At 50.1% G+C, this 26157-nt stretch overlaps 1 protein-coding gene across 4 annotated transcripts in view; it reads right to left on the bottom strand.

The window, feature by feature from the left end:
* The window catches only part of STK11 (serine/threonine kinase 11), a 66648-nt gene that overhangs the window by 16944 nt on the left and 23547 nt on the right, over positions 1–26157 (bottom strand). For all 4 annotated transcript variants that reach the window (XM_072978209.2, XM_020794241.3, XM_072978208.2 and 1 more), the window contains 6 exons: positions 25892–25975; positions 24565–24654; positions 23098–23230; positions 21809–21945; positions 20410–20537; positions 4749–4806 (listed from right to left, as the gene is read on the bottom strand). In XM_072978209.2, the coding sequence (XP_072834310.2) occupies positions 4749–4806; positions 20410–20537; positions 21809–21945; positions 23098–23230; positions 24565–24654; positions 25892–25975 (630 nt within the window). The remainder of the gene's footprint in view (positions 1–4748; positions 4807–20409; positions 20538–21808; positions 21946–23097; positions 23231–24564; positions 24655–25891; positions 25976–26157) is intronic.

Raw genomic sequence — 26157 nt, 5'->3', positions numbered from 1 at the left:
AACGACGAAATCGCATAGCGATTTGGTTTTTGCAATCGCAAAAGCAATCGCATTGCGATGATTTAGATGGGAAAATATCGCTTTGCAATGATCGGTAAGCTGTTTCGCTTACCGATTTTCGCATAGCAATCTTTTCCCAACAGCTGATCGGCGGTTCCAAAATGGCCGCCGGGTAAAAAATATGGCCGCCCGCTGTGTTTTGGGATGGATTCCTCCCATACTGGGCAGCGAAAATGGCCGCCGTATGGAGGATTTTCGCTTAAAGGTAAGTTTTTTGCCCATAGGAACGCATTGAAGGGGTTTCAATGCATTCCTATGGGCTTTTAAAAATCGCTTAGCGATGTTTTCAGTTAGCGGTGATTTTTCCTGCACCGATTAACATCGCTAAGCGAGGTACCACTGTACACACATATAAATGCATATATAATTTAATTTGTGCTTTTTCCGCACTGCAAATTCTAGGAAAGGTTAGAACCTCTGTGTGTGTGTGTGTGTGTGTCTGTTGTAAGCTGCCCAGAGTGGTAGAATACACCAGATGGGCGGGATATAAATCGAATAAACAAATACACACACACACACTGGTGCCTCGCTTAGCGACATTTATCCGTTCCAGGAAAAATGTTGCTAAGTGATTTAATCGCTAAGCGATTTTAAAAAGCCCATAGAAATGCATTAAAACGCGTTTAATGCGTTCCTATGGGCTTAAAAACTGACCTTATGCAAAGATCCTCCATAGGGGCGGCCATTTTCGGTGCCTCTAAAGCGAGGCAAAACAGCAGGTGGCCATTTTGGAACCGCTGATCAGCTGTGCAAAAAGCTGTGCTTCCTCGCAATCATCGCAAAGCGATTTTTCCCCATAGGGGCCATCGCTAAGTGATTGCTCTGGCGATGGCCAAAACCCCATTGCTAAGCGATTTCATCGCTCAACGGAGCGATCGCCAAGCAAGGCACCACTATGTGTGTGTGTGTATGTGTATATATATATATATATATATATATGTGTGTGTGTGTGTGTGTGTGTGTGTGTGTGTATGTGTATGTACACACACACACACATATACATGCATACATACATATTATGTGCTTATGCACATATATAAACCATTACAGGGACTCATCTTTACTCCTATTTTAAACCTGGCCTTCCTCTCCTCTCCTCTCCTCGCCCTACTTATCGCAGGAGTAAAAATAGGTTTGGATAACAACGGAAGCGTATTGATTCTATCCCTCCGGGAGATTATATTCAAATATTTGCTTATGCCTCAGCAAGAGGCGGCAGAAGAGACGTGGAACAAAAGGCGCCCTTCTCGTCCCCCCACCTCCCGGCAGGGAAGCTCGCCCACGGCCCCAGGTCCCCTGAGATTCTCCCAGGGGGCTCCACATCCGCTCAAACCCCAGGCTCGCGCTCTCTCGCTTTTCTCTCCAACTCGGGTCTGTGTATGAGTCGAGAGAAACGAAAGATGAGGGCCACCCGCCAGGGAGTCGGGACCCAAAGGCGTGCCATCATCACCGTGGCTGGCCTAGAAATAATAATCGGTGGACAAGGGTGGGATTCTTAATCTAAGCCACCGCCTTTGCCTTGCACCTTTCCGAGCGGTCTTATGGACCGGGGAGGGGGGGAAGAAGACTCCCACCAAACCTTGTAAGGCTGGGCTGACATCATCCTTTCGTTGCTTGACAGGAGGCACAGCAAGAGAGATGGCATGAAAAACACTCAGAACGTCATGGCGTTTTCCTCTTCCCCAAGAGGCTGAAAGAGCCCGGTGGGGCTGCCACCTAAGCATGAGGAGTGCCTCGCACGATGACACCCCAGGCTTCTTGGTTCGCAGCTCATCCTCCTCCTCCTCCTCCTCACCACTACCCTCGCTGCCTGGCCCAGATGTCTGGGTTTAAGGGGTTCTGGCCCCGAACAGCCCTCCCATCCCAACCCTCTGCTCGGGGGAGCCATAGGGTGTTCGGTGCGCTGAACGATGTGGGCTAAAAACTGAGGGCCCTTCCACAGCTGGCAAGCTCTCCTCTCCTCCCACCTCCCGGCGCGCAGCGGAGTCCCTGAATGCAAAACCCCCGACCCATACGCTCGCCTCCGGGAGCCGGGGGGGGGACTGTTGCGTGTGTGGCCCTCCCTCTTCCTGGCCCCAAGGTGGCTCCCCGGAATCACCTCTGGGGGGGGCTTTGGAGGGAGCGAGGGTCTGCTCTCTTGTAGGGCTGCTTGGAGAGGGCAATGAGGTCTGCCCCACCCGCCGAAGCACCCAAACCAGGGGGCTTTGCATTCCATTGAGCAGAGCGGGGGGAAAGCCTGTCATCTTCAGCCACATGTGGAAGACGGACTCTCTCCCAGCTCTGAGTTCGAGGATGGACGTGGCAAGAGCCCTGGGGGTTCGAGGGGTGTGTGAAAAGGAGTGACATTTTGTCCCCAGAGGCCAGGCTCTGCTTTCAGCTCATCATCATCACCACCTGATAATGATGATGGGCTGAAATCCACCCATCTCTGCCTGGGTAGAGGAGGGGAAGCAGCCCAAGGCAGTGGCGGCAGAAGCAGAGGCAAACTGACCCCCCACACACACACACACACTGCAGAGAGAACCTCCCTGGGGAGAAGCAGTCAACCCTTTTAAAAAAATTTAGAGCTGCAGGGGAGAGCAAGTGCCTCTTCTCTCCTCCCAAGAGGGCCGAGCAGGTATAAGAACAAGCGTCTCCAGATTTCCTTTTTTTTAAAAGAGGTTTTCGGTGATGGAAGTTATCTGCCCGAGACCCGGCTAGAGGGGTGAAGAACTGCTCTGCAGGACGGTCCTTCTTATGCCCGCCCCGCCGCTGGCCGGCTAAGCTAAGCCTCTTTCTAGCCAAACTCCCCTTTGGTGGGCGGAAAGAGAACCGAAATGGAGCTTCGGTGCAGATCCGGTGGACTTTTCGCTTACAACATAGACCGATGCGCATGTTCTTCAGGCACATCTTTGCTGCCAACAGGGCGAGAGACAGACCTTTCCCAGTGGCTGGGAGAGTAGTCTGGAGGATCCGCACACACACACACCCCTTGGCTGGAGGGAAGCGCTTGGTCCCAAATCCCAAGGCCACCACCCAGGGGATCCCTTGCCCCAAGGAGCCCAGAAGGGCCCCGCACAAAGAGAACGGGGAGCCCTCTGCGGGCTAGAGGGCTGCCCGTCTCCTCCCAGAAGCAGGGAGTCAGAAGGGGGTCTTCTCAAAAGCCACTGAGTCTCTCCCCCCCCCCGCGCTGAAGGGCTCTTCCTGCCTCCCCCCCCCACCTTCTTTCTTCCCGGCTCAAGGTGCCCAGTTCTTTCCGCCTCTCCTCCTTCTATAGGGCTTGGGTTTCCAGCCCCCTGATCCTCCTCCTTGCCTTCCTCGGAAACCTGCTCCCAGGGGTCAAGGTCCTTCTTCAAGGGCCGTTTCCAGAACTGGACACAGGGCGGGAGAGGAGGCCTTAACTGGTCTGTGATGCAGAAGATGATGAAGATGATGATCAAGGCAACCGGCTCTCTCTCCCCCCCCCCAACTCCAAGACCTCCTCCATTGGCCCTGGAAACACACCCTTCCTTTTTCGGCGGGGGAGTGGAGAAACAAAGAGGTGGCAAAACCCCTTCCTCACCAGAGAACTTGGGGGGGGGGACCATTTCTGCATTTGTTTCCTTGCATTCCTTCTTCCAGCACTATGAGTTTGCTCATAGCGGGAAAGGTTCCCGTAGAGATGAGAGAAACTGACTGGGTCTTCTAGCCTGAAGCAGCCCGTGGCTTCCTTGAGGGAGTCGGTCCGTCTCACGCCAGCACTTCCCTCTTTTCCTGCTGCCCTCCCCCTTTCCTTGGCACAACGGAGGGTCTTTTCCAGAGAATCCAGCCTTCTCGTGAGGTATCCAAAGCGGGACCACCTCAAGCCCCAGCGTTTTGGCCTCCAGAGAGAGTGAGTTCAGGCTAAATATAGATCCTCACCCTTGCTTTTCGGCGTTCTGTGTCAGGACCTCACCGCCTTTCCTCCTTTCTCTTCCTTCTCCTGGTTCACCGCCACCCCCAGTGTGACTGTCTTGCCCGCTGAAGACCTGCAGATTTTGAATTTTCAAAGATACCCAAAACACTTGGGGTCCTTGGCTTACGGCAGTGGCACCCAACCTTGAGTAAGTCTTGGACTCCAACTCCCAGAAGCCTTCTTCACTGCCTGCCGTGCTTGGCCAGGATTTCTGGGAACTGTAGTCCAAGAACGCCGGTGTCCCCCCCAAGGTTGGGAACCCCTGGTGTGCAGGATCATCCCCCGATAGGGCACCCTCTGGATGTACCGGTTCTGCAACACCCCTGGGTCTCCAAAGAGGCCCATTCTGCCTGGGGATGATATATGTTGTAGTCAAAGACGTTTAGAGTGTATGTGGCACTTATTTTGTCCGAGAACACTTTTTTTGGGATGTATGTGTGTGTTATTCTTATACCTGCGCAACTTTTCCTTCTGTTCTGAAACCTAGGATGGTGATTGACCCAGCTCCTGATCGTGTGTGAACTCTTAAAACTGTACCCAAAGGGATTTAAACAACGCAATTATGTCCCGGGGAAACAACATGATAAAGAAACACAGCTCGAATTTACCAGGCCTCTCTCTTTGGTTTTCCCTTTTTTTTTCTTTGTAATTTTTTCCTCCTCCTCCTCCCGAAAAAGTACTTAAGAGGTGATTAACACAGGAGCAAAGAACCGGTGCACAGCTTAGTCATTAACAGAAGGAAAAGAAAAAAAGGAAAATAAAAGCATACACTCACTTGTGGTGCCTTATCTGTTGTATTGAAAACCTCTTGGCGGGGTCATATTCAAGCATTCCTGGAAAGGCAGAAAGAAAGAAAGAAAAAGGAGGGGGAGGTGAGCCAGGGAACTGAGTCACAGGGAGCTGGTGGGGAAAGGGGCGCTGTCGACGGTGCCCCCTTGCAGATCTGGAGGGTTCACAAGTGGGGCAGGACGGCAGGCGTGGGCATCCGCCAACCAGGATGGAACGGCAGGGCCCAGAGAGAGGGCGCCCAGATGAGGAAAGCCAGCCAGCCAGCCCCCCCTTGGCTGGGCTGTTCTACTATGAGACTTTGCTCGTAATTTCGCTTTCTCCACCTTCGGCACCCAACAGGCCAAAGGATCCTGGCGCGTGGGGAGCACACAGGAGAAAATGGCAGAGGGACCCTGGCAAAGGGACAGGCGCACCCAGGGACGATGGGAAGCCCAACCCCAGCACTCCGTGCATGCTCAGGGGACCCCCTTTTCTTTACTCTCTAGTCTCTATATTTATTGCACCCAGCCCTGCTGGGCAGATCACGAGGTTTCAGCAAAACAGGAAAGCAACCACCTTATAAAATACAGGGTTCAGGCAGTCTTTAGTGGTGGTCTACATAGTAGAATTTAAAAACATAATCCATGGCAAGCTAGAGAGGGGAAAAAATCTGCTTCCAAGACTGAAAATCTCTGTACTTGGGGTGCCATGGAGAAACAAGCAGAAAGGGATGGGTTCAGGATTTGACTTTTTTTCTTCTTCTGTCGGATCTGCTTTGAGTTGGATTCCTGACTTGAGCAGGGGGTTGGATAAGAGATTCCCCTTTGCAACTCTATGATTCTAGCATTCTATGACTGAGGATTCAAGGGCCGGTAAGTCTGGGAACATCTGGAAATTTGCCTGGGTGGGAGTAGAGGAGATAGGAATTCCCCAGTCTTCCCTCTTCCTGTTCCTCTGCATCCTCCCCCCCCCCCCCATTTTTTATCCCCTCTGAAACACAAGCTGTTTCCAGATCAAAACCTTCCCGGGCTTCAACCCCCCCCCCCCCGCTCCAAATACTTCTCAGCTCCTTGCCTGCCTTCTCTCTCTCTCTCTCTCTCTCTCTCTCTCTCTCTCTCTCTCTCTCTCAACACACACACACACACACATACACACACACACATACACACACAAAGAGCCACTTTTGTCTACCTTTTACTGCTATCATTAAATATATAACTTAAAAATTCACTATAGCTTGTCACCCAACATTTTAAAATGCTGAATGACATCACTGTGTTGCGCTCATTTTGCAATGTTTCTGCTTCTGGTTCTTATCTCTGGGCTATTTTAATTTTCTTTAGAGCCAGCGATCGACCAGGAGGTTCATGGCGTTGAGGCTCCATGGAGTCCAAGAGGAAACAATCCCCAACTCAGGGGAGGGGGGCATTTATATTTGAAACACCCCCCCCCAAAAAAAAATAAAAGAGGGGTTGAGGAAGAATCATAAAGGGGAGGGAAGGAGGGAGGGAAAAGCCAGAGGGGGTCCCAGGAAGGGGAATTTTTGTCCATGAAAGCTTGCGAATGGCTTGATTTTGGCCCAAGGAAGGTCCCCGTTCCGTGGGAGCAGGGTGGTCAGCCACGACTGGAGGTAACCTCCTACCCTCAGGCCCTGCTTCCATTCCATGCGCAGAGGGAACAGGCCAAGGAACGTTTTCCCAAAGCTGCCAAGGAGCAGGTCTCCGCTGGCATGGATGCTTCTCCCTCCTCCCCCTCATGAAGAAACTTGCCTCATTTCGCCTAAGAACAGGACAGGCCCCCTGCCCCGACCGCACCTCCCTGGAAAGCCAGGTATCCAAGCCAGGCGTCCCCATTTTCCCACCAATGGCACCTTCTTTTCACTCGTAACCCCCCCTCTCTTTGGATCCACACAAAACTCCCAGGCCAACCCCCTGAAGCTGGAGAGCTCCCACCTGGCCCGGGAAACGCTGCAAACCAGGTCCGCTCGGCAGCATTGGTATATTTCGGAAAGGCTGCACACGGGATGGTGCAATGGAGCTGCACCCTGAGAAAGCAACCGGGGCGCCACCAGCTTCCCCTTAGCTTCCAGGTGACAGAGCTGGACCCTTGGCGATTTTGCCGCAGGGTGCGGAAGGGCGAGGAGCAAGGGAAGGAAAGCTCATGTTCCCTTCCACTGTGGTGAAAAAGCAGCCGAGGGAGAAAGTGATTCTCGAAACTTGGAAGAGAGAAAGAGGCTGCCACACACACAGCGGTTGGGAAAGTGCGCTTCGGAAACCTTCACTGGAACAACGGCAAGCCCTCGGAGTGAGACCCAGAACTGGATCCCAGGAAGATTCTGGGAAAAGATGTGGGCGGGCAGGACGGTTCCAAGAGACGGAAAAGACTTGGCTCTTTGCTCTCGCCTGGGCTCTTCTGGGGAAACGCAGCCAAAAGGTGCAGCCGTAATTTCGGAGACTAAAACCATGGCCACAGAAGAAATGCACTGCTTTAACATTGACCGTGGAGAAATGGAAGCTGGTGGGAGATTTTGTGCCCCTTGGTTTAGTTATAAAAATCAAAAGGGAGGCCCTGCAGGCGAGAAATCAGAAGGAGGCAGAGACTCGGACTGGAAAAGATCCTCAACTTGTAAGGATGTCTCTCCCTGGAGCCCGAGACCAGGATCAGCTGCCATCTTGGGTTTCCAATCGCCTTGCCTTGGATGGGGTTGAAAGCTGAACAGCAAAGGAAGCAGAGGGGAGAAAACGGACTTGTTCTAAAGGTGGTAGTGGTGGTGGTGGAGGAGGATAGCTTAATGGATAAGACAAACCAGAGGTTCTGAGATCAAATCAAGCCTGAACTCTCTCTCTGGAGAGAAAAAAGGTTGAAACTGGGGCCATCCTCTTTTTGGGCCCCTCCTGAGAAGGCAGGATTCCCTGGGAAAGACCGTCATGCTGGGAAAGATGGAAGGCAGCAGGAAAAGAGGAAGACCCCTCCCCCCCATGAGAGGGACTGGCTCCCTCCAGGAAACCACAAGCTGCCCGTTGAGGACACGGTGTCTTAGAGGTGGCTTGTTCGTGGGGGTTTTCATAAGGCAAGAGGAAGCAAGAGCAGCAACCGGTTCGAAAGGACTCTGTCCAAGCATGATCAGGACCGGCTGGTTTTTTAAGTAGAGGGCATAAAAACTGGACTGGGCCCCTGCCAAAGCTTCCCGGTGGCATCTGCCGTTTCCCAAACTGGGCAGGGAAGTGGCTCTGATGGCTTCAGCTTCCACCAGACACACCTTTTGTTCCTGCAATTTGCGCGGCCGGAGGGGTTGGGAGGGTGTGTGAAAGAGAGAGAAAAAAAGAGAGAAAAAGAGAAAGAAAGATCCTTTGCTCTGGGTTTTAAAAAAAAACCCTCCAGGCTCCCAGGCTGAGGAGACAAGATGCACAGGAAGAGCCCAGATTTCTGGGGTCTTGACAGCCCCTGTGGTCAGAAAGCTTCACAACCCCACCCCACCCCACGAGGCAACCCTGAGAGGTCGAACACATGCACAAAGGCAGGAGGAGAGAGAGAGACCCACGGAGACCCACTTGTGGTCCTCTCTCACTTTGCCCTGTGGGTGGGAGAGGAGCAGGAATCCCCACCCTTGGGCCCCAGGCATTCTTGGCACTCCAGCTCCCAGAAGTCTTGGCTGCCTGCTAGGCTGTCCGGGGTTTGTGGGAGTCATAGTCTAAGGACCTCAGGGGAGTCCAGGTTCGCCGGGGGAGGGGGGCTCCTTCCGTCAGGCCACCCTGCCCGCCACACAGACTCCCAAAGGAGGATCTTGGACGGAAACGGGTGCGCACCAGGCAGAGGGCTGCCCTCCCGACTCTGCGCAGGCGCCCCCCCCCCGCCCGGGCTGGATGCGCCAGTCCCAACCAACCTCTCCTTTTGGCCCGGGAGCCCTGGGGGCTGCCACATTGGAAGGGGCCCCCACAGAGCGGGTGATCCCAGTGTGCAACCTGAGGGAAGGCGTGAGTTGTGACAGGCCGAGAAGGGCCACCCTACCGTTGTCCAGCTCTGCCCACCCTCTGTGGAGAAAAACTGAAGCCCCCCCCCCATTTCTTCTTGTGTCTGAAACGGTGAGCTTGTGTGCATCTGGGAGGAGGAGAAGAGAGCGTGAGAGTGAGGAGAGAACGATCCACCGGCTGCTCAACCGCATGAGCGGTTCCTGTGCCGCTCCGGATGGCGACTCTGAGGCACCCCACGAGCGAGTCAGCGGGATCTCTGCGAGGGGACCGAGGGATCTCAGGGCGACAGCCGGCTGGAAGAGGAGGAAGGCCAGCTGGCCTCCTCCATCACACTGTGCAGGGCCAGCCCCACACTCTGCACCAGCGCGGACCCCAGGGTGTTCTGAATCCCTTCACTGCCAGTGTCCCGGCTTGTGGGTCTCGGCTGGCAGGGGGCTGATGGGATTCGTAGTGCCAGATCTCTGCAGGAGGCCAATGTGAGCTGGAGAGAGTGTTGCCACCAAGACTAAGGAAACCTGGGTGGGAGGAGAACTCGGCAGGAACTCCTCGGAAGAAAAAGCAAGGAGCAAATAAAATTTAACACTCTCTCACACACACACATGCAGAGCACTTGAGCTTAGAAACGACGGTTAAAGCTGCCCCGTGGCAGCCGTATTTAGGGGAAATCAGTGATTCATGGAAGCACAGGCCACTGCCGAGAAACTTTTGAATTTGGCTTTCTGGGACAGGGACACCCTGCAATGAAACAGTGGTGGCAAACGGGGTGGGGCAGGGCGGGAGACAGGCGGGTTCCAGTTACGGCCCTCAACCCGTTTGCCATCTGGCAGTGCATTAAAACCTTTCCATCCAGGCTGGGCTTTTTCATGGAAGGAGGAGGGAAGCAGCACAGCTGGCTGCAGGACCACCATATATTTTGACATGTGTGTGTGTTTTTTCATGGAGTTGCTCCCTGACCTGGGACTCAAAAGTAGCTCCGAGCTTCAGAGGTACAGATTAAAAAGCTAAGATGTTCTACAACAGGATGGCAGTAGCCGTGGGAGATGGGTTCTGTGCCCCCCCCCCGCGGATGCTGAAAACCGCAGATAGAGCAAACCCTAGACACAACATGGTCTCTGGCTCCCTTGAGTGGCCAGAGCTGGTAAATACACCGTGGAAATACAGTGGACCCTCGACTTACAGACTTTTCGAATTACAGACTTCTCTGGCTACAAAATTTAGGTTTGACGTGCAGCCGGAGAATCAACCTACAGACCAGAAAAAAACCAAAATGGAACAAAAACGGCCGGTTACAGACTTTTCGACCTGCAGCCACCGTTCCAATACGGATTAATTCCGTAAGTAGAGGATCCACTGTAGGCATTTGTGGGTTTTTTATTGAATATTTTCAGACAACAGATCAGTAAATCCACGGATACTAATCCTGCAGTTAGGGATGCCCGACTGTAACATCACAATTCAACACAACTGAAAAAACTATTATTATATTAGAACATAACTCTATTGTGTGAGGAGGGGCACAGCCTCTTCTTTCAGACTCCTCAGCTGTGGAAAAGCATGCTTGAATCAAGAAGCCTTTGCAAGCCGGTGGAAGAAGGGAAGGGGCTGGCCTAGCCTTGCCTGGCCTCCTGTGGCAGGGAGTTCCACAGGCCACAGAGAAGGCCCCCACACTCACTTTCCACCAAGGCTAGGCTGGGGGGACCAACAGACAGGCCTGGCCCGAAGGCCAAAGGCGACGCTCTTCCCTCCGAAGCCAACCTGGATCCTGGCCCGCCCTGAGCTCGTCAGGCAAGGAAAAAAAAAGAAAATCCCGTCCATCAAGAGGGAGCTGAAACCAGCCGGCAGGAGAACCGTTCGGAGTGCAGCCTCGCTCAGCCAAGGACAGAGGCCCTTCTCGAACAGCAAACAAGGCTACAGGAAACGCAGCCCATAGGAAATCAAAAGAGCGATCCAGATGGCTTTGGTGTGTGTCGGTGGCGGGAGGATGTTAAGCACAGATATGAAAAAGAGAGAGAGAGAGAGTGGAGGAGGAGCACCAGCAGAATGGCTTGCCTCGTCGGGGAGGCAATGCTCAGGACCCCGGACCCGGCACTAGCCGCTGGGAGGCTGCAGCGCTTCCCCTCCTCCAAGCCAGCCAGCCAGCCATGGGGTGAAAAGGCGGCTGGAGAGGGCATCGACGGCCAGGACCCTTGCACAACACCACTCTCCTCCCTATATGGCTCAGGGGAGAGCAATGGCGTGTCAGAACTGGACTCCACTGGAGGGCAGCCCAGGTTTCAGGTGGCCACTGGCGTTCGGAGTTGGAGTGAGGAGCGGATTGCTGTTTTCCAAATATAGTGGTGCCTCGCTTAACGGGCGCCCCGTTTAACGATGAAATCGCATAGCGACGAAGATTTTGCGATCGCTTTTGCGATTGCATTGCAATGTTTTAAATAGGGAAAAATCGCTTTGCAATGATCGGTACCCTGTTTTGCTTACCAATCATCGCAAAACGATGATTTTTTAACAGCTGATCGGTGGTTCCAAAATGGCCGCCGGGTTAAAAAAAATGGCCGCCCGCTGTTTTCTGGGACGGATTCCTCGCTTACTGGGCAGCGAAAATGACCGCCGTATGGAGGATTTTCGTCTAAAGATGAGTGTGAAGTCCATAGGAATGCATTGAAGGGGTTTCAATGCATTCCTATGGGCTTTTTAATATCACATAGCGACAAAATCGCTTTGCAGCGATTTTTGCTGCACCGATTATCGTCGCTATGCGAGGCATCAATGTATACATCTATTCCTTGTTTCTTGCCAAGCAGACAGGATTGGGGCTCTTCCTACTACTCCCACCTGCCTTTCACTTTTTCCTCCCATTGCTGGAGTCTGGAAATATAGATATTTGAAGATATATACTTTCTCCTCCTCTCTAATCAAGCACTTCTCCAAGTAAGGCCAGCTATTCATTGCAATGCAACGCCCTCTGGTGCCACCTAGTTGCCGCCCCTGATATTGCACCTCAGAATGACTTGAAAAGACAAAAACCTAAGAACCTTGTTCTTTCTGTCCGAAATAAGGTCTTAAAATCAGAAATAAAGAAAAGAAAAAACTCTGTCAGAACACCTCTAAATTCTACAGAACTCTCTTTAAAAGTAACTTTAGGAAGCCACTAAAAACATTAGAGGAAAAATTGATTAAAGGTTTGCTCCGAAGCAAAAAAGGGAAGATGAAATTGTGAATGACTGCAAGGTAAAATGGGCTCAAAATATAGGTCATAATATAGAATGAAGTGCCTGGTCACAAATTTGGGAATGAAATATTAAAACGACTAAATCTATAAATCTAAAAGAAAATATATACAAAATGTTTTACCGATGGTACATAACACCAGAGAAATGAACAAAAATGTATAAAAATGTTTCTAAGAAGTGTTGGAAATGTGAAAAGTAAAGTAAGGAGCTTCTATTTTAGGTGGTGGATGTGCCGTAGGGCCAAGGACCTTTGGAAAATGATTCATGAAATGATGGAGAACATTTTAGGGGTTAAAATTGCCAGTAAGTGGAAGACTGCAAAGGTGCCGACAAAGGAATTTGTTGAGAAGATTTTGGAACTACCAGAAATTGATATTTCGACAGATACTCTAAATGATAGGTAAAAGGAAAAGGTTCCCCTTGACATTGAGTCCAGTCATGTCCAACTCTAGGGCGCGGTGCTCATCCCTGTTTCCAAGCCATAGAGCCAGCATTTGTCCATAGACAATCTTCCGCGGTCACGTGGCCAGCGCGACTAGACATGGAACACCATTACCTTCCCACTATGTGTGTGTTTAGTCGTTTAGTCGTGTCCGACTCTTCGTGACCCCATGGACCAGAGCACGCCAGGCCCTCCTGTCTTCTACTGCCTCCCGGAGTTGTGTCAGGTTCATGTTGGTTGCTTCGCAGACACTGTCCAGCCATCTCATCCTCGGTCGTCCCCTTCTCCTCTTGCCATCACACCTTCCTAACATCAAGGTTTTTTCCAAGGACTCTTTTCTTCTCATGAGATGGCCAAAGTACTGGAGCCTCAGCTTCAGGATCTGTCCTTCAAGTGAGCATTCAGGGTTGATTTCCTTTAGAACTGATAGGTTTGTTCTCCTTGTAGTCCAGGGGATTCTCAAGAGCCTCCTCCAGCACCACAATTCAAAGGCATCAATTCTTCGGCGGTCTGCTTTCTTTATGGTCCAGCTCTCACTTCCATACATCACGACAGGAAAAACCATAGCTTTGACTATTCGGACTTTTGTTGGCAAGGTGATGTCTCTGCTTTTCAAGATGCTGTCCAGATTTGTCATCGCTTTCCTCCCAAGAAGAAGGCGCCTTTTAATTTCAGGGCTGCTGTCTCCATCTGCAGTGATCATGGAGCCCAGGAAGATAAAATTTGACACTGCCTCCATATCTTCCCCTTCTATTTCCCAGGAGGTGATGGGACCAGTGGCCATGATCTTAGTTTTTTTGATGTTGAGTTTCAGACCGTTTTTTGCACTCTCCTCTTTCACTCTCATTACAAGGTTCTTTAATTCCTCCTCACTTTCTGCCATCAGAGTGGTATCATCTGCATATCGGAGGTTGTTGATATTTCTTCCGGCAATCTTAATTCCGGCTTGGGTTTCTTCCAGTCCAGCCTTCCGCATGATGTATTCTGCATATAAGTTAAATAAACTGGGGGACAATATACAGCCTTGCCGTACTCCTTTCCCAATTTTGACCCACTCAGTTGTTCCATGACCAGTTCTAACTGTTGCTTCCTGTCCCACATATAGGTTTCTCAGGAGACAGATAAAGTGGTCAGGCACTCCCATTTCTTTAAGAACTTGCCATAGTTTGCTGTGGTCCACACAGTCAAAGGCTTTCGCATAGTCAATGAAGCAGAAGTAGATATTTTTCTGGAACTCTCTGGCTTTCTCCATGATACAGCGCAAGTTAGCAATTTGGTCTCGAGTTCCTCTGCCTCTTCGGAATCCAGCTTGTACTTCTGGGAGTTCTCGGTCCACATACTGCTGAAGCCTACCTTGTAGGATTTTGAGCATAACCTTGCTAGCGTGCGAAATGAGTGCAATTGTACGGTAGTTGGAGCATTCTTTGGCACTGCCTTTCTTTGGGATTGGGATGTAGACTGATCTTTTCCAATCCTCTGGCCACTGTTGAGTTTTCCAAACTTGCTGGCATATTGAATGTAGCACCTTAACAGCATCATCTTTCAAGATTTTAAATAGTTCAACTGGAATGCCATCACCTCCACTGGCCTTGTTGTTAGCCAGGCTTTCTAAGGCCCACTTGACTTCGCTCTCCAGGATGTCTGGCTCAAGGTCAGCAACTACATTGTCTGGGTTGTCCGGGATATCCAAATCTTTCTGATATAATTCCTCTGTGTATTCTTGCCACCTCGTCTTGACGTCTTCTGCTTCTGTTAGGTCCTTCCCATTTTTGTCTTTTATCATGTTCATCTTTGCGCAAAATGTTCCTCTAATATGTCCAATTTTCCTGAACAGATCTCTGGTCTTTCCTTTTCTGTTATCTTCCTCTATTTCTTTGCATTGTTCATTTAAGAAGGCCCTCTTGTCTCTCCTTGCTATTCTTTGGAAGTCTGCATTCAAGTTTCTGTAACTTTCCCTATCTCCCTTGCATTTTGCTTCCCTTCTCCTCTCTGCTATTTCTAAGGCCTCGTTGGACAGCCACTTTGCTTTCTTGCATTTCCTTTTCTTTGGAATGGTTTTCGTTGCTGCCTCCTGGACAATGTTACGAGCCTCTATCCAAAGTTCTTCAGGCACTCTGTCCACCAAATCTAGTTCCTTAAATCTGTTCTTTACTTCCACTGTGTATTCATAAGGGATTTGGTTTAGATTATACCTGAGTGGCCCAGTGGTTTTTCCTAATCTCTTCAGTCTAAGCTTGAATTTTGCTATGAGAAGCTGATGATCAGAACCGCAGTCAGCTCCAGGTCTTGTTTTTGCTGACTGTATAGAGCTTCTCCATCTTTGGCTGCAGAGAATATAATCAATCTGATTTCGATATTGCCCATCTGGTGATTTCCATGTATAGAGTCGCCTCTTGTGTTGTTGGAAAAGAGTGTTTGTGATGACCAGCTTATTCTCTTGACAAAACTGTATTAGCCTTTGTCCTGCTTCGTTCTGAACTCCAAGGCCAAACTTCCCTGTTGTTCCTTTTATCTCTTGGCTCCCTACTTTAGCATTCCAGTCCCCTAGAATGAGAAGAACATCTTTCTTTGGTGTCAGTTCTAGAAGGTGTTGTAAATCTTCATAGAATTGTTCAATTTCAGTCTCCTCAGCAATGCTGGTTGGTGCATAAACTTGGATTATTGTGATGTTGAATGGTCTGCCTTGGATTCGTATTGACATCATTCTATCATTTTTGAGATTGTATCCCATTACAGCTTTTCCCACTCTTTTGTTGACTATGAGGGCTACTCCATTCCTTCTACGGGATTCTTGCCCACAATAGTAGATATGATAATCATCTGAGCTGAATTCGCCCATTCCTGTCCATTTTAGTTCACTGATGCCCAGGATGTCAATGTTTATTCTTGCCATCTCCTGTTTGACCACCTCCAGCTTCCCAACGTTCATAGATCTTACATTCCAGGTTCCTATGCAGTATTCTTCTTTGCAGCATTGGATTTTCCTTTCACTTCCAGGCACGTCCACAGCTGAGCGTCCTTTCGGCTTTGGCCCATCCACTTCATTAGCTCTGGAGCTACTTGTACTTGTCCTCCACTCTTCCTCAGTAGCATGTTGGACGCCTTCCGACCTGAGGGGCCCATCTTCCAGCGTCATATCTTTTAGCCTTTTGTTTCTGATCATGGGGCGTTCTTGGCAAAGATACTGGAGTGGCTTGCCATTTCCTACTCCAGGTGGATTGCATTTAGTCGGAACTCTCCACTATGTCCTGTCCGTCTTGGGTGTCCCTGCACGGCATAGCCCATAGCTTCTCTGAGTTACTCAAGCCCCTTCGCCACGACAAGGCAGCAATCCATGAAGGAGTCCCACTATGGTGGTACCTATTTATCGACTCACATTTACATGCTTTCGAATGGCTAGGTTGGCAGGAGCTGGGACAAGCAACACGAGCTGACTCCATCGCATGGATTCGACCTTATGATGGCTGGTCTTCGACCTTGCAGCCCAGAGGCTTCTGCGTTTTAGCCCGCAGCGCCACCCACATCATGAAAGATTGGATAATAATAAATGGGAACCTCTTTATACCTGGATGAAATTTACACCAATTTAGGTAGAAGAGATTAGATTAATATTATGTTGGAGAGTATAAACAAGATGAAATGAAGGGAACATATTGTAATAAATCACTCTGGTGGCAACGGATAGAAAAGTAGAAAAATACGACAAAATTTTTATTTAAAAAAAGAACAAAAAGGGGGGGGGGGATCCATTACTGATCACATCTAAAAAAGATATCTGTAACTTTGCCAGGCTGCACTGACAGCAACTCTGTAACTACCCGTTACTAGAGGTAACTAGTTACAAGCAAGTATGTGACATGTAAGGCAGTTACATCTAAGTTCCTGTGTAGAAGTTCCTGTGTAGCCTTGGGCCAGCTGCACAATCCCAGGGCGACCCTAGAAGAAAGGAACAGGGAAACCACTCTTGGAGTGTCCTCTACGGAGAAAACTGTGAAAAGGGTCACTGTAAGTCAGAATTGACTGGTGGCACAGATGATGATGATCAGCCCAGCTTGTGCGATGAGAGTATTTATTTATTTCATTTATACCCCGCCTATCTAGTCAATTGTGACCACTCCAGGCGGCTTACAACACACACTATAAAACAATTGAACATATAACATATCACATAATTCGCATAAATAAAAAAAATAATAATTTTTTTCCCAAAGATGGCGAGAAACAGGGTATATTGTAACAGAAAAGGAAAAATGGTTAATTAGGAATTAGCTGGAAAGGGGGAAGGCCTGCCTAAACATCCATGTATTCAGTTGTTTCTTAAAAATACCCAGCGAGGGAGCTGCGTGAATCTCAGGAGGTAAGTTGTTCCAGAGGCGAGATCACAACACACAGCAAGGACTAGTTAGAAAGAGCAAGAAGAGAGCCAAATCCTCAGAGGCCTGTTGATTTTGGCTTGCGTCCTTCTCTTATACTTTGAAGCTCCACGGGCATCAAAACTCTTTTGTGTGTTTAAAGGCAAATCCGAAACAAGAAAGCAGCCCTCACAATTACGGCTGGAAGCCTTTTAAGCGATTAACCTTTCCTGTGTTTCGTTCATATTGCATTCTTACGCAATCTTTCTTTTTAAAGTTTTTTTTTTTTACAATTATGTTATAATTTTCTTTAATTAAAAACAAAAACAACACCCTTTACTTCTTAAGGACAAACCTCCAGATTTTGTCAGAAGGAACCCGGCTGCTCAGGCCACCCCATCCTAAACGAAGAATGTGCCACTGGACCTGTCCAGATATTGTTAGAGAGCAACCCAATCCGGGTGTCCCTTGGCCTGTCATTTTTCTATGGTCTTTTCATCGTTTTCACCAGCAAGGGATGAAAAATGATGAAAAGATGATAGAAAAACGACAGGTCAAGGGCACCCGGACGGCCCCCGGGCTCTTCGGGGAAGTCCAAAACTCTCCCGGCTTCCTTGACTCTCTGGAGCAGAAGGGAAGCATGGCTCCGGCTCCTACCTGTGGCTGGGGACCCCGGGTTCCCCCCCCCGGGACCTGATCCCTCCACTTCTCCAACCGGTCAGCTCAGAAAGCAGTGCTGCCGTCGGCTGTGGGAAGCTGGCCGCCCTCTTCCCAGACAGAGCAGGTGCCTACTTGTTTTTTTTTTTTTAAATTTTATTTTTAAAACTATTGGGTGATGGGGAAGGAATACAAAAGGCAAAGGGCAGTGGGGGGGGGATGGAACAAGGGTTTTGAGAATAAGAAGATATCAAATGCATAATCATTCAATCTTACATATCAAGTATATACACATCTAATCTATTCATGTTCCAATAAAGATTCATCTTTCTTCTTCTTTTCCTTCTTCTTCTTCTTCTTTTGACTATTTTGTCTATATATTAACCTCTTTAGCTTTCGGCTTATACATGTAATACAGCTTAAATCTATGTTATTCCCACGGCATCAGAACACCAGGGCCATTTGTGAAATATATCCCCTCTTTCACCCTCCTTTTTTCTTGAGAATGCACTCAGCAGACCCAAAATAATATAAATCCTGCTCTCTCCTCCCCTTTCCTCCCTGTACTTGTTTTGTTTCTGCGACTCTTTTTCCTTCCATATTTTAAAAGGGGAAACAATATCATTCAAAGTTTGCTTTTCAGCCTCAATCGCTACATCTCTTACTGGGTGGTCCTCCATCCCTTGTATATTATCTGATATCTTCATCAATACAGCCGGTTCTGAAATCTCTTTTTGGTGTAATTTAACCTCTGCTACCTTCCCTCCCCTAGAGCCTCCAATCACGTCTTCCATCTGGTCAATATAATAATTTACCTGCATGAATTTTTGCAACAATGACATCTGAAAAGAAGTTTTCCAGTCTAGCCACCGATCAGTATTTTTCTCAGGGGGAGGTTCCATTTTCCACTATTTTCACTTAATATTCCCTCACCCCTTTATCCCAGTACACATCCAATATTTCTAATATTTCACCTTACCACTATACCATATTAGCAATAAGATAGCAGGTACATTCAAGTAGGAGATGGAATCTAAAACATAGATCTCTCAAGTGTCTTTGTAGTCACTAATATCTTCAGACCGGTTGCTTCTTTTTTTTTTTTTTTCCCCCTTCTTTTCTCTTCTCCAAGTTTGTTTTAACCTTCACCCGGCAAGACTCTATTATTAGAATGTCATTTGTCAAGATCTCAGTTCAGTTCAAACCACATAGCCCCCAGTTCACAGCTCTTCCTTTTACTTCCAACGGCTTGCTTCTCCTCCCCCGAACAGGGAGATCCAGCAGAGTCCCGGCAGTATATTGTTCACGGAAAGCAGAGTCCCACACAGTCCAAAAATATATAACCACAGAGGCAAAGGAATCCAGAGTGAACAGTTTGCAGCAGAAATTATTTTTTCAAGGCCCGTCAGTTGATTCTTCAAGAGTTATTTTTCCTCCTTTAATGGAGACACGAGCTATTTCTGCCTGGCTGTTCCTTTCGAAATGACCCGACCTCAGCTTGGATAAAGCTGGAATGCTAAGAATGCCGCTCCTTATCTCATTTGGTCATAAATTTGCACACAATCACTTGTTCTTCATTTAATGAGGTTTTTCATAGAACAAGGGCTTCCACTTACTTTGATGTATACTTTCGCCGTGCTTCTGTTTTCTTATTCTCGGCGAACGGAGCTGTCTTTGGCTAGTTGCCAAAAATGGCGCCCATCTTCGTCTGTGCTGATGTGAATTTCCAGAAGAAAGACGAATCGGGTTGCTGCCCAATCTTCTAACTTCTGTGGCTCACAAGCTGCTGCAGAAGGGTCTCTCCTGACTCTTCCTTGCCCCCCCCCCATTTCTGGAAGGGTCCCAGACCGAAGTGGTTCTAGCTTCCCCCGGGGAGCTATTCCCGGGAGCTGCTAGCTTCACCAAGACGAAGCTCCTCCTCCAGCAGGTGCCTACTTGTGACTTGCCGATTCCTTCGGAGTGGCAAGAGAAAGCAGCCCAGGCCCTGAGGGGTGCCGGGAGAGCACACTCCCGGGAAAAGCCTGGGAGAAGCAGGAGAGCGGCTGGGATCCGGCTGCTGAGCTCCACCACCAGGATGACTTAAGATTCCTGCCTCGAGCCGAAGGTTGGACTCGATTCCAACTCTGTGATTCTAAAACATCCCCTGGAGGCTTCTCAGGGGTAAGACTGTCCATTCAGAGGATTGGGAAAACGGCACCCTCCCTAAACCTGGAAGAAAGGCTGCCGGACTATAGAAGTCCTGCCTTCCTGGAGTGGGTGGTCGGCTTCTCGGTATGTCACTTTGACACGCAAGGTGTACACCTTCAGAGTAAAGAAATCCCGGCCCTGACGCGCCAATGGGAGGAAGGACCCCTCTGATCTCTTGTAAGAGGGAGGGAGGAAGGGAGCCTACCTCAGAGAGAGAGAGAGAGAGAGAGAGAGAGAGAGAGAGAGAGAGAAGCAACCGACCAACGGCGTGGCTTTTGCCCCCACCCAGGAAAGCTGGAACTCTTCTGGCCTTGATCTGCGGGCTTTTTCAGTCCCACAACGGTGGCTGCGCACAGTGCCCCCAACACCCCGGAAAAAAACAGAGCCACCGACACAGTGAGGACAGCAGACAAGAGGCCTGGAGGGGCCCAGGCTGGCCTTGTCCGGGTTTGCTTTCTTTGCGCTTGGATTCCAAGGGTTGCAAAGTGTGGGAGGGCCCTCTGAGGGGACAGAACACACACACAGACACACACACACACTCTCTCTCTGACTTTAATTGCAGGCTTGCTTTCTTGCTTTCTTGACGGAGAGCCGCTCGGAGGCTGAGGAAGTACAGACACCTGGCCTCCCCACTCTGCTGCCCTTCAGACCCTGCTGGACTACAAACCCTATTATCCCTTGGCCCGTTGCCAGGCTTGTCTGGCCCCGTCCCACCATGGGGGATGCGGAGACTCCTGGGCCGAGGAGGATCTTTGGGAGAGCTGCCGGCCGGCTGGCTGCCCACCCCTCTCCCCCCCAGACCCTCGCCCCGACACGATGGACGCTCACCCACCTCTTAGCAGATCCGAAAGTGGAGGCCCACAGTCTTCGGGAATCGTGTAGTCCCCCTTCCCGATGTTCTCAAATAACTTATAAATATTGTCGCCCTCAAAGGGATACAGACCAGTCGTAATGTTGTACCTGGGGGTGGGGGGGGAGAGTAAAAAAGGTCACTGCACTGAGAAGGGACTTGGGCAGAGGCAGACGTGGGGCTTTCCTTTCCTCACACACACACACACACCGTGTCTTGAGGATTTACAGAGGGATCTTCACGTTGTAATGCACACCCTTTCCTTTTTTTCCTGCCCTACCTCCCCGTCCTGATGCCAAAAGGTTCCAAGCCACTACGACAGAGAAGTCCCCGATGGCTGGGGGGGGCGGCGGCTTTCCAAGGCTGGCAGGCGGGACCTTCTGCCTCCCTCCTGCCCCAAACAACAGCCTCCTTCACACAGGATCTTGGCTGACTCTTCCTGCTTCCTGTCCTCTCTCTTCTTGCCACAGTGGGAGAGGGCACAGCCTCTTTTTTAACCCAGAAGCCAAGTCCTGATTTAGGGTTAGGGTCTTCCTGGGGTGTGGGTGGGTGTGCAGATGGCACAGGGGAAGTAAAGCATTTCTGTGTGGTACCGGGAGGGGGAGTAGTTAGAGGCGTGGACCACCTTGGATGTTCTCCCGCAAAGCTAGTTCCATTTGATGCATGTCTACTCAGGAGGAAGCCGGGGTGGGTGGGAGAGGGAGAGAGAAAAAGAAAAGAAGGAAGGAAAAGAGAGAAAGGAGGGAGGGGGAGGGAAGGAGGGAGGAAACAATCTGAACTCAGAACAGGAAGGGAAGAGACGCCGTATCAAAGAAGGGCCAGGAGAAGTAAGCTTGTCCACAAAAGTTCTCATTAAAATACAGCACTGTGTCCTTAATGTGCCACAACATTTTTGTCATTATATTTTAGATCTCTCCGGGCTTTCCCAGACATACATACTGTGGCACCTTTAAGACTAACACGTTTATTCCAGGGTGAACTTTTGCAGACTGTAGTCCTTTTCTCCAGAGTCCATTTATACCGCAAGCACTTAAAGAGTGCTTTTTGTCTGCTTGTTTCACTCCTGTGAATGTTCTTGCTGGAACCCACTAAAAGCAGCTAATTGGGAAAACGACAGACTCACGAAAACAACAGAATCCATTTGCCCTGCAAAATCTCCTAGAAATGATTTGATTTTGTCCAGGCTCCCTCCCGGTGGTGAACAGCAGAAGCGCCAGAAAAGAGCCCACCCCACTCCCTGGGCAGCCAGGGGTTGCCAGAAGTTACGCAAAGAGGCACCCGACGGGCGCCCAGCCTGTCTCTCCTCTGAAGTCACCATCCTGCCCCCCCTGTCCAGAAAATCAAGGGTTTGAATTTCCATTTTGCACCCCCAGGTACATACAGGGTGACGCCCGCAGACCAAATATCCACTTTGAAGCCAGAAAAGGTGTCCAGGCCGTTCGCAATTTCCGGCGGTTGGAAAGCAGGGGACCCCTGGCTTGTCCGGCACATGTCGTCCTCCGCGAACGGGTGCAACGCCTGAGGGAGGAAGATGAGAAAAAAAGGGGGGGCTCAGCCTTCGAAAGGAAGGGCGGTGGATTGAGAGAGCCAGTGCTCTTGGCCACCCCTCCATCCACCAGCTGCGAAGGAATCGGAATCCTCCTTCGAGTGCATCACGGAGAAGGCAGGCTTCTCTGGACAAGACAATCATGTCAGGAAAGGTGGAAGGCTGCAGCGAAAGAGGACGACCAAGGAGGAAACGGATCAACTCCCTAATGGAAGCCACAGGTTCGAGTCTACAAGAGCGGACAGCCCGGGCTGTGAAGGTGCAGAAATCTTTGGCAGGCCACTTCCTCACTCACACACACACTCACTGGGTTGCCATTAAAAGCCAGAGGCCACCTGGGCGCCAAGAACAGTCAGGCCCTTCAGGGTCAAACCTCTCAGGTTCCGTTCCTGGAAGGAAGCCCGTCGGAGAGCTGTGGCTGTCTCACCAGGGGAACAGGGCCAACTTCCTGGGGTTTGTTTTACAGAGGAAGAATGCCACAAACGAACGGCCAGCTTTGGCCCTCCATGGGGTGAAAGGGAACTGCATTCTTTCTCTCTCCGTCTCTCCCTCTTAGGCAAACCCAGGAAACAAGAAATGAAAGCGGGGAGACAGCTCCGTGAGTTGGCGCAAGAGCCACCAGAGAACTCGGGTGTCCATGGAGACTTCCGGCCCCAGAAGCCCGGACCAATGAAGGCTACGACTGGCCTGACGCCCAACAGGCTTGGCATGCGGGGGACAGGGCTTGGGGTCCTGCAGGTCAAGAGGGTCTGGCGCCAGGAAAAGCTGACGGAGGTTCTCCCACCAAGTGAAAGCCGCCTTCAAAGAAGCAGAGCCAGCCGCTGGCTGAACCTCCCCTGCGGGCTGGGATGGCACCAAACCCTGCCATCCATTCAGTGTCCACCCCGGACAATCAGATGCCGCTGGAAGGCCTGATAGAACCACAGTGGCAAGCCATTACAAATTCAGAGGTAGACTGCTCCTGACACTGAAGATAACATGCGGCTGCCTTGACTAATGGCCACAGAGCGCACACGACCCTCCCCGGGGGGGTGGTGGTGGCGGGCTCTTCCAAAGGCGTCCAAAGCCATTGCCTTTACAGTTACGGGCCTGCGGCCAGGGCGCCTCCGTGGCTTCCCACGTACCTCCGCCACGCCCAGGTCCGATATTTTCAGCGTCCCGTTGGTGGTTAGCAGCAGGTTTCCTGGCTTGATGTCCTTGTGGACGATGCCTTGGCTGTGGAGGTACTCCAAGCCGTCCATCAGCTGGCAAAAATACCTGTATCGCAGCGCAAGGGTTGGGTCCGGGTACAAGGGGGAAATAAAAAGGGATGAAACGTTAAGAGACAAACAAACAAACGTGTCCAGATTTGGAATGCTGGAGCGTTGCTGCAATTCATCGCTGGCAAAAAGGGGGAGCTGTAAATCAGGAGGTGTCCCCCCCTCCGGCAGACTGAAGTAACACTTCCTGCTGCAAACCTCCGGGACACGATCCAGAGGGACAGGAGACCCAGCTGGCACCAGAAGGGGAGACCGCTTGGGAAACAGCACAGACCCGACCAAATGCTGACGGAGGACCAGCTGGGCACCAAGGTGGAAAACCGTACCACCCGAAGGGGCCTCGGGCAGTTCACCAAACCCCTCCCTCTGCATTAGGAGGACAGAACAGCATGCCTGCCTTAAAAGGCTGGCGTAAGGCGGAAGCGTAAGAAAGAACAGGCCGAGCGCTTTGGGCAGCTCGAAGGGTCAGCCAAGCATCACTGCTATTATAAATGGTGGACTGCAACGGAGAGCTGCAGCGGGAAGCACCTCCGCTCAAGAGGCTAGCCCTCTTCCAAAATATGTAATATTATTCAACGTCTCTCCCTGAGCCTCCATCCCCGGCCAGTTCAGGAACTTTCGGGAAAGCCAGCCTTCAGATGGAGTTTTCTTAGCCCTAGCCCCTGGATTTCTTATAACTTTAGTCCTCTCTCTCTCACACACACTCATCCACACCTCACAGGGCTGCTGTGTTCTATAAATGGAAAATAGTCTACCCTGACGAAAGGATTTTCTTTCTTTAATTTTTTTAAAGCCACATATGGATTTTCACAAAAGGGTTCTAGAGGAGAAAAGGATCCTAAAAATAACTCTAAGTGAAAAAAGCAGGAATTCCTAAGAGGCTCGTGTTTTTGTGTGTGTTTTTTTAAAAAAGCATCAGCTAAAGTTCCCAACTTTGCACACGGCTGGAGAAAAGCGTAAAGAAACCCTAGGGTTTTATTTTTTTTAAAAAGAACTTCCACCATCCTCAATATTGGGGGCAAAGAGGCCCCTTAAAAGCCACGCTCCAGACTGCATTACAGGCCAAACCTTTGGAAAAGCAAGGGCCAATTCTTTGTTTACAAATTTATACCCCACCTTCCTCCTCAAAAGGACCCAAGGCAGCTTTTAATTGTGTTAAAAACAGCAACACAGTACTAAAGGCTAAGAACCACCTCTTACGACAATATTAAGAAAGACTTTAACAAGTGTCATTGAATTTCACCGGGCAATCCCTGGGCGGCCAAACCTGGCGGGAAAGAGAGATGATGACAGACAAGCCGGTTTTGCCGGTCAAAACCCTGCCTTACTTACTCATGTGCTTGAAAAACGGGAAACTTTTTCTCTGGGACGCTGTCTAACATCTCCTGCATCCCACAAACGCAGTACTCCATCACCATATACGTGCGAGGCAGAGTCAAGGAAGCGCCTGGGGTGACATTTCTCAGCCGGGGGCCCTGATCAGCAGCCGCTTCTCCTCCGGGGACCCTGCCAAGGCCAGCCTGTCCTGTCCCGTTTTGACCAGGGGTGGCTGGTGCCGGGAACGAACCTGGAGACCTTCCTTCTGTAGGCAGAATGCGGGCACTCCTACAAACCAGCACACTGCCCCAAAGAGGGTGAAGGAAGGGCAAGTCTGGGGCTGCGTGTGATCCTCCGGGGCTGCTTTCAGTTCCTGGCTATACTTCTTTGAAATATTTTAGCCAGTCTTTCTCCTTAAAAGGGACCCCAGTGAGAGGGGTGTGCCTCATTAAGAAATGTTGAAAGCTGAAGGCAGACACTCCCCTCCCCTTACCAGACGCTCCGCTGACCAGCACAACAAAGTACCACAACGCAAAACTCAACAGTCCTTTTTCTTCTCTTCCTTGAGACTCTTCCAGTTCACCTTTTAAATGGCTCCCGGGGGCCTTCCCTGCAATGATGAACAACCCCAAACACCGATGTTTTGCAAAACTGGAAATGCACTTCTGCCTAACTTCTGCCTTCTTGCCATTTCTGGGAGTCTGCGTGGCTTCCCCACAGCAGGGCTCAGGGGACAGAAAAGCCGTCTCCCGCAGACCCTGCCTGGCGGAAATAGGAACTTCTAAAATAATAACAATCATAATAATCATCTTGGAATGGCAGAGCTGGAAGGGACCCCTGGGGTCATCCAGTCCAGCCCCTGTCTGGAAGTCCCAGTGGGGGATTCGAACTCCCAACCCGGCTACGCAGCCAGACACCGAATCCCCCGAACTATCCAGCAGTTCTAGAGGGAAGACACTCACATTTCCCTTATGATCAACACCTTTGCCCTGGCCAGTCAGGGATGATGGAAACTGGAATATGTCCTGCACGGTTTCTCAAGAGTTCTGCAATTTTGAAACACTATCCAGGGAGACTCGAGACATTTCACGTCTCTCTCCTCTCCGCTTCTTCAACTGAACATTACAGCTATTTTTGCAAAAATCTGTGCAGCGCCTGGTATGATAAGAAAGCAATTAGAAACTTCCACCTCATTGCCGTTTGAATTTTAGTCTGCTCTGAACCACCTGTAAATAAATACGACACGATCCATTATGGAATTTTAGTTCTGTACGCCTGACGGGGCTGACCTACGGTCACAGTAACAATAATGTTAACAACCATAAACTCTGAAAAAGGATATATCTTCTGTTTCTCCTCATTGTACAGTACATCGACCAGCTGTATGACATTTTTGTGTCGCAGCCGCCGTAGAAGTTGTATTTCCCTGGAAACAATGAGAGAGAGAGAGAGAAAAAAAGAGAGGTAAGAAAGTAAATAAATAAATATGTACAAACAGAGAGACCTGTATGGAGCCAACTTTCCATTCCATGAGCAGTGAAAGCGGCCCTCGTGAAAGCAATTTAATGGAATTAAATTCCATCTGTAGTTGTTCTTGCCCTGCGTTGG

This window comes from Pogona vitticeps, chromosome 7, assembly GCF_051106095.1.
Source record: "Pogona vitticeps strain Pit_001003342236 chromosome 7, PviZW2.1, whole genome shotgun sequence".
NCBI classification, from domain to species: Eukaryota; Metazoa; Chordata; class Lepidosauria; order Squamata; family Agamidae; genus Pogona; species Pogona vitticeps.
The sequence above is the reverse complement of the archived record's forward strand: the minus strand, read 5'-3'. Positions and strand labels throughout refer to the sequence as shown.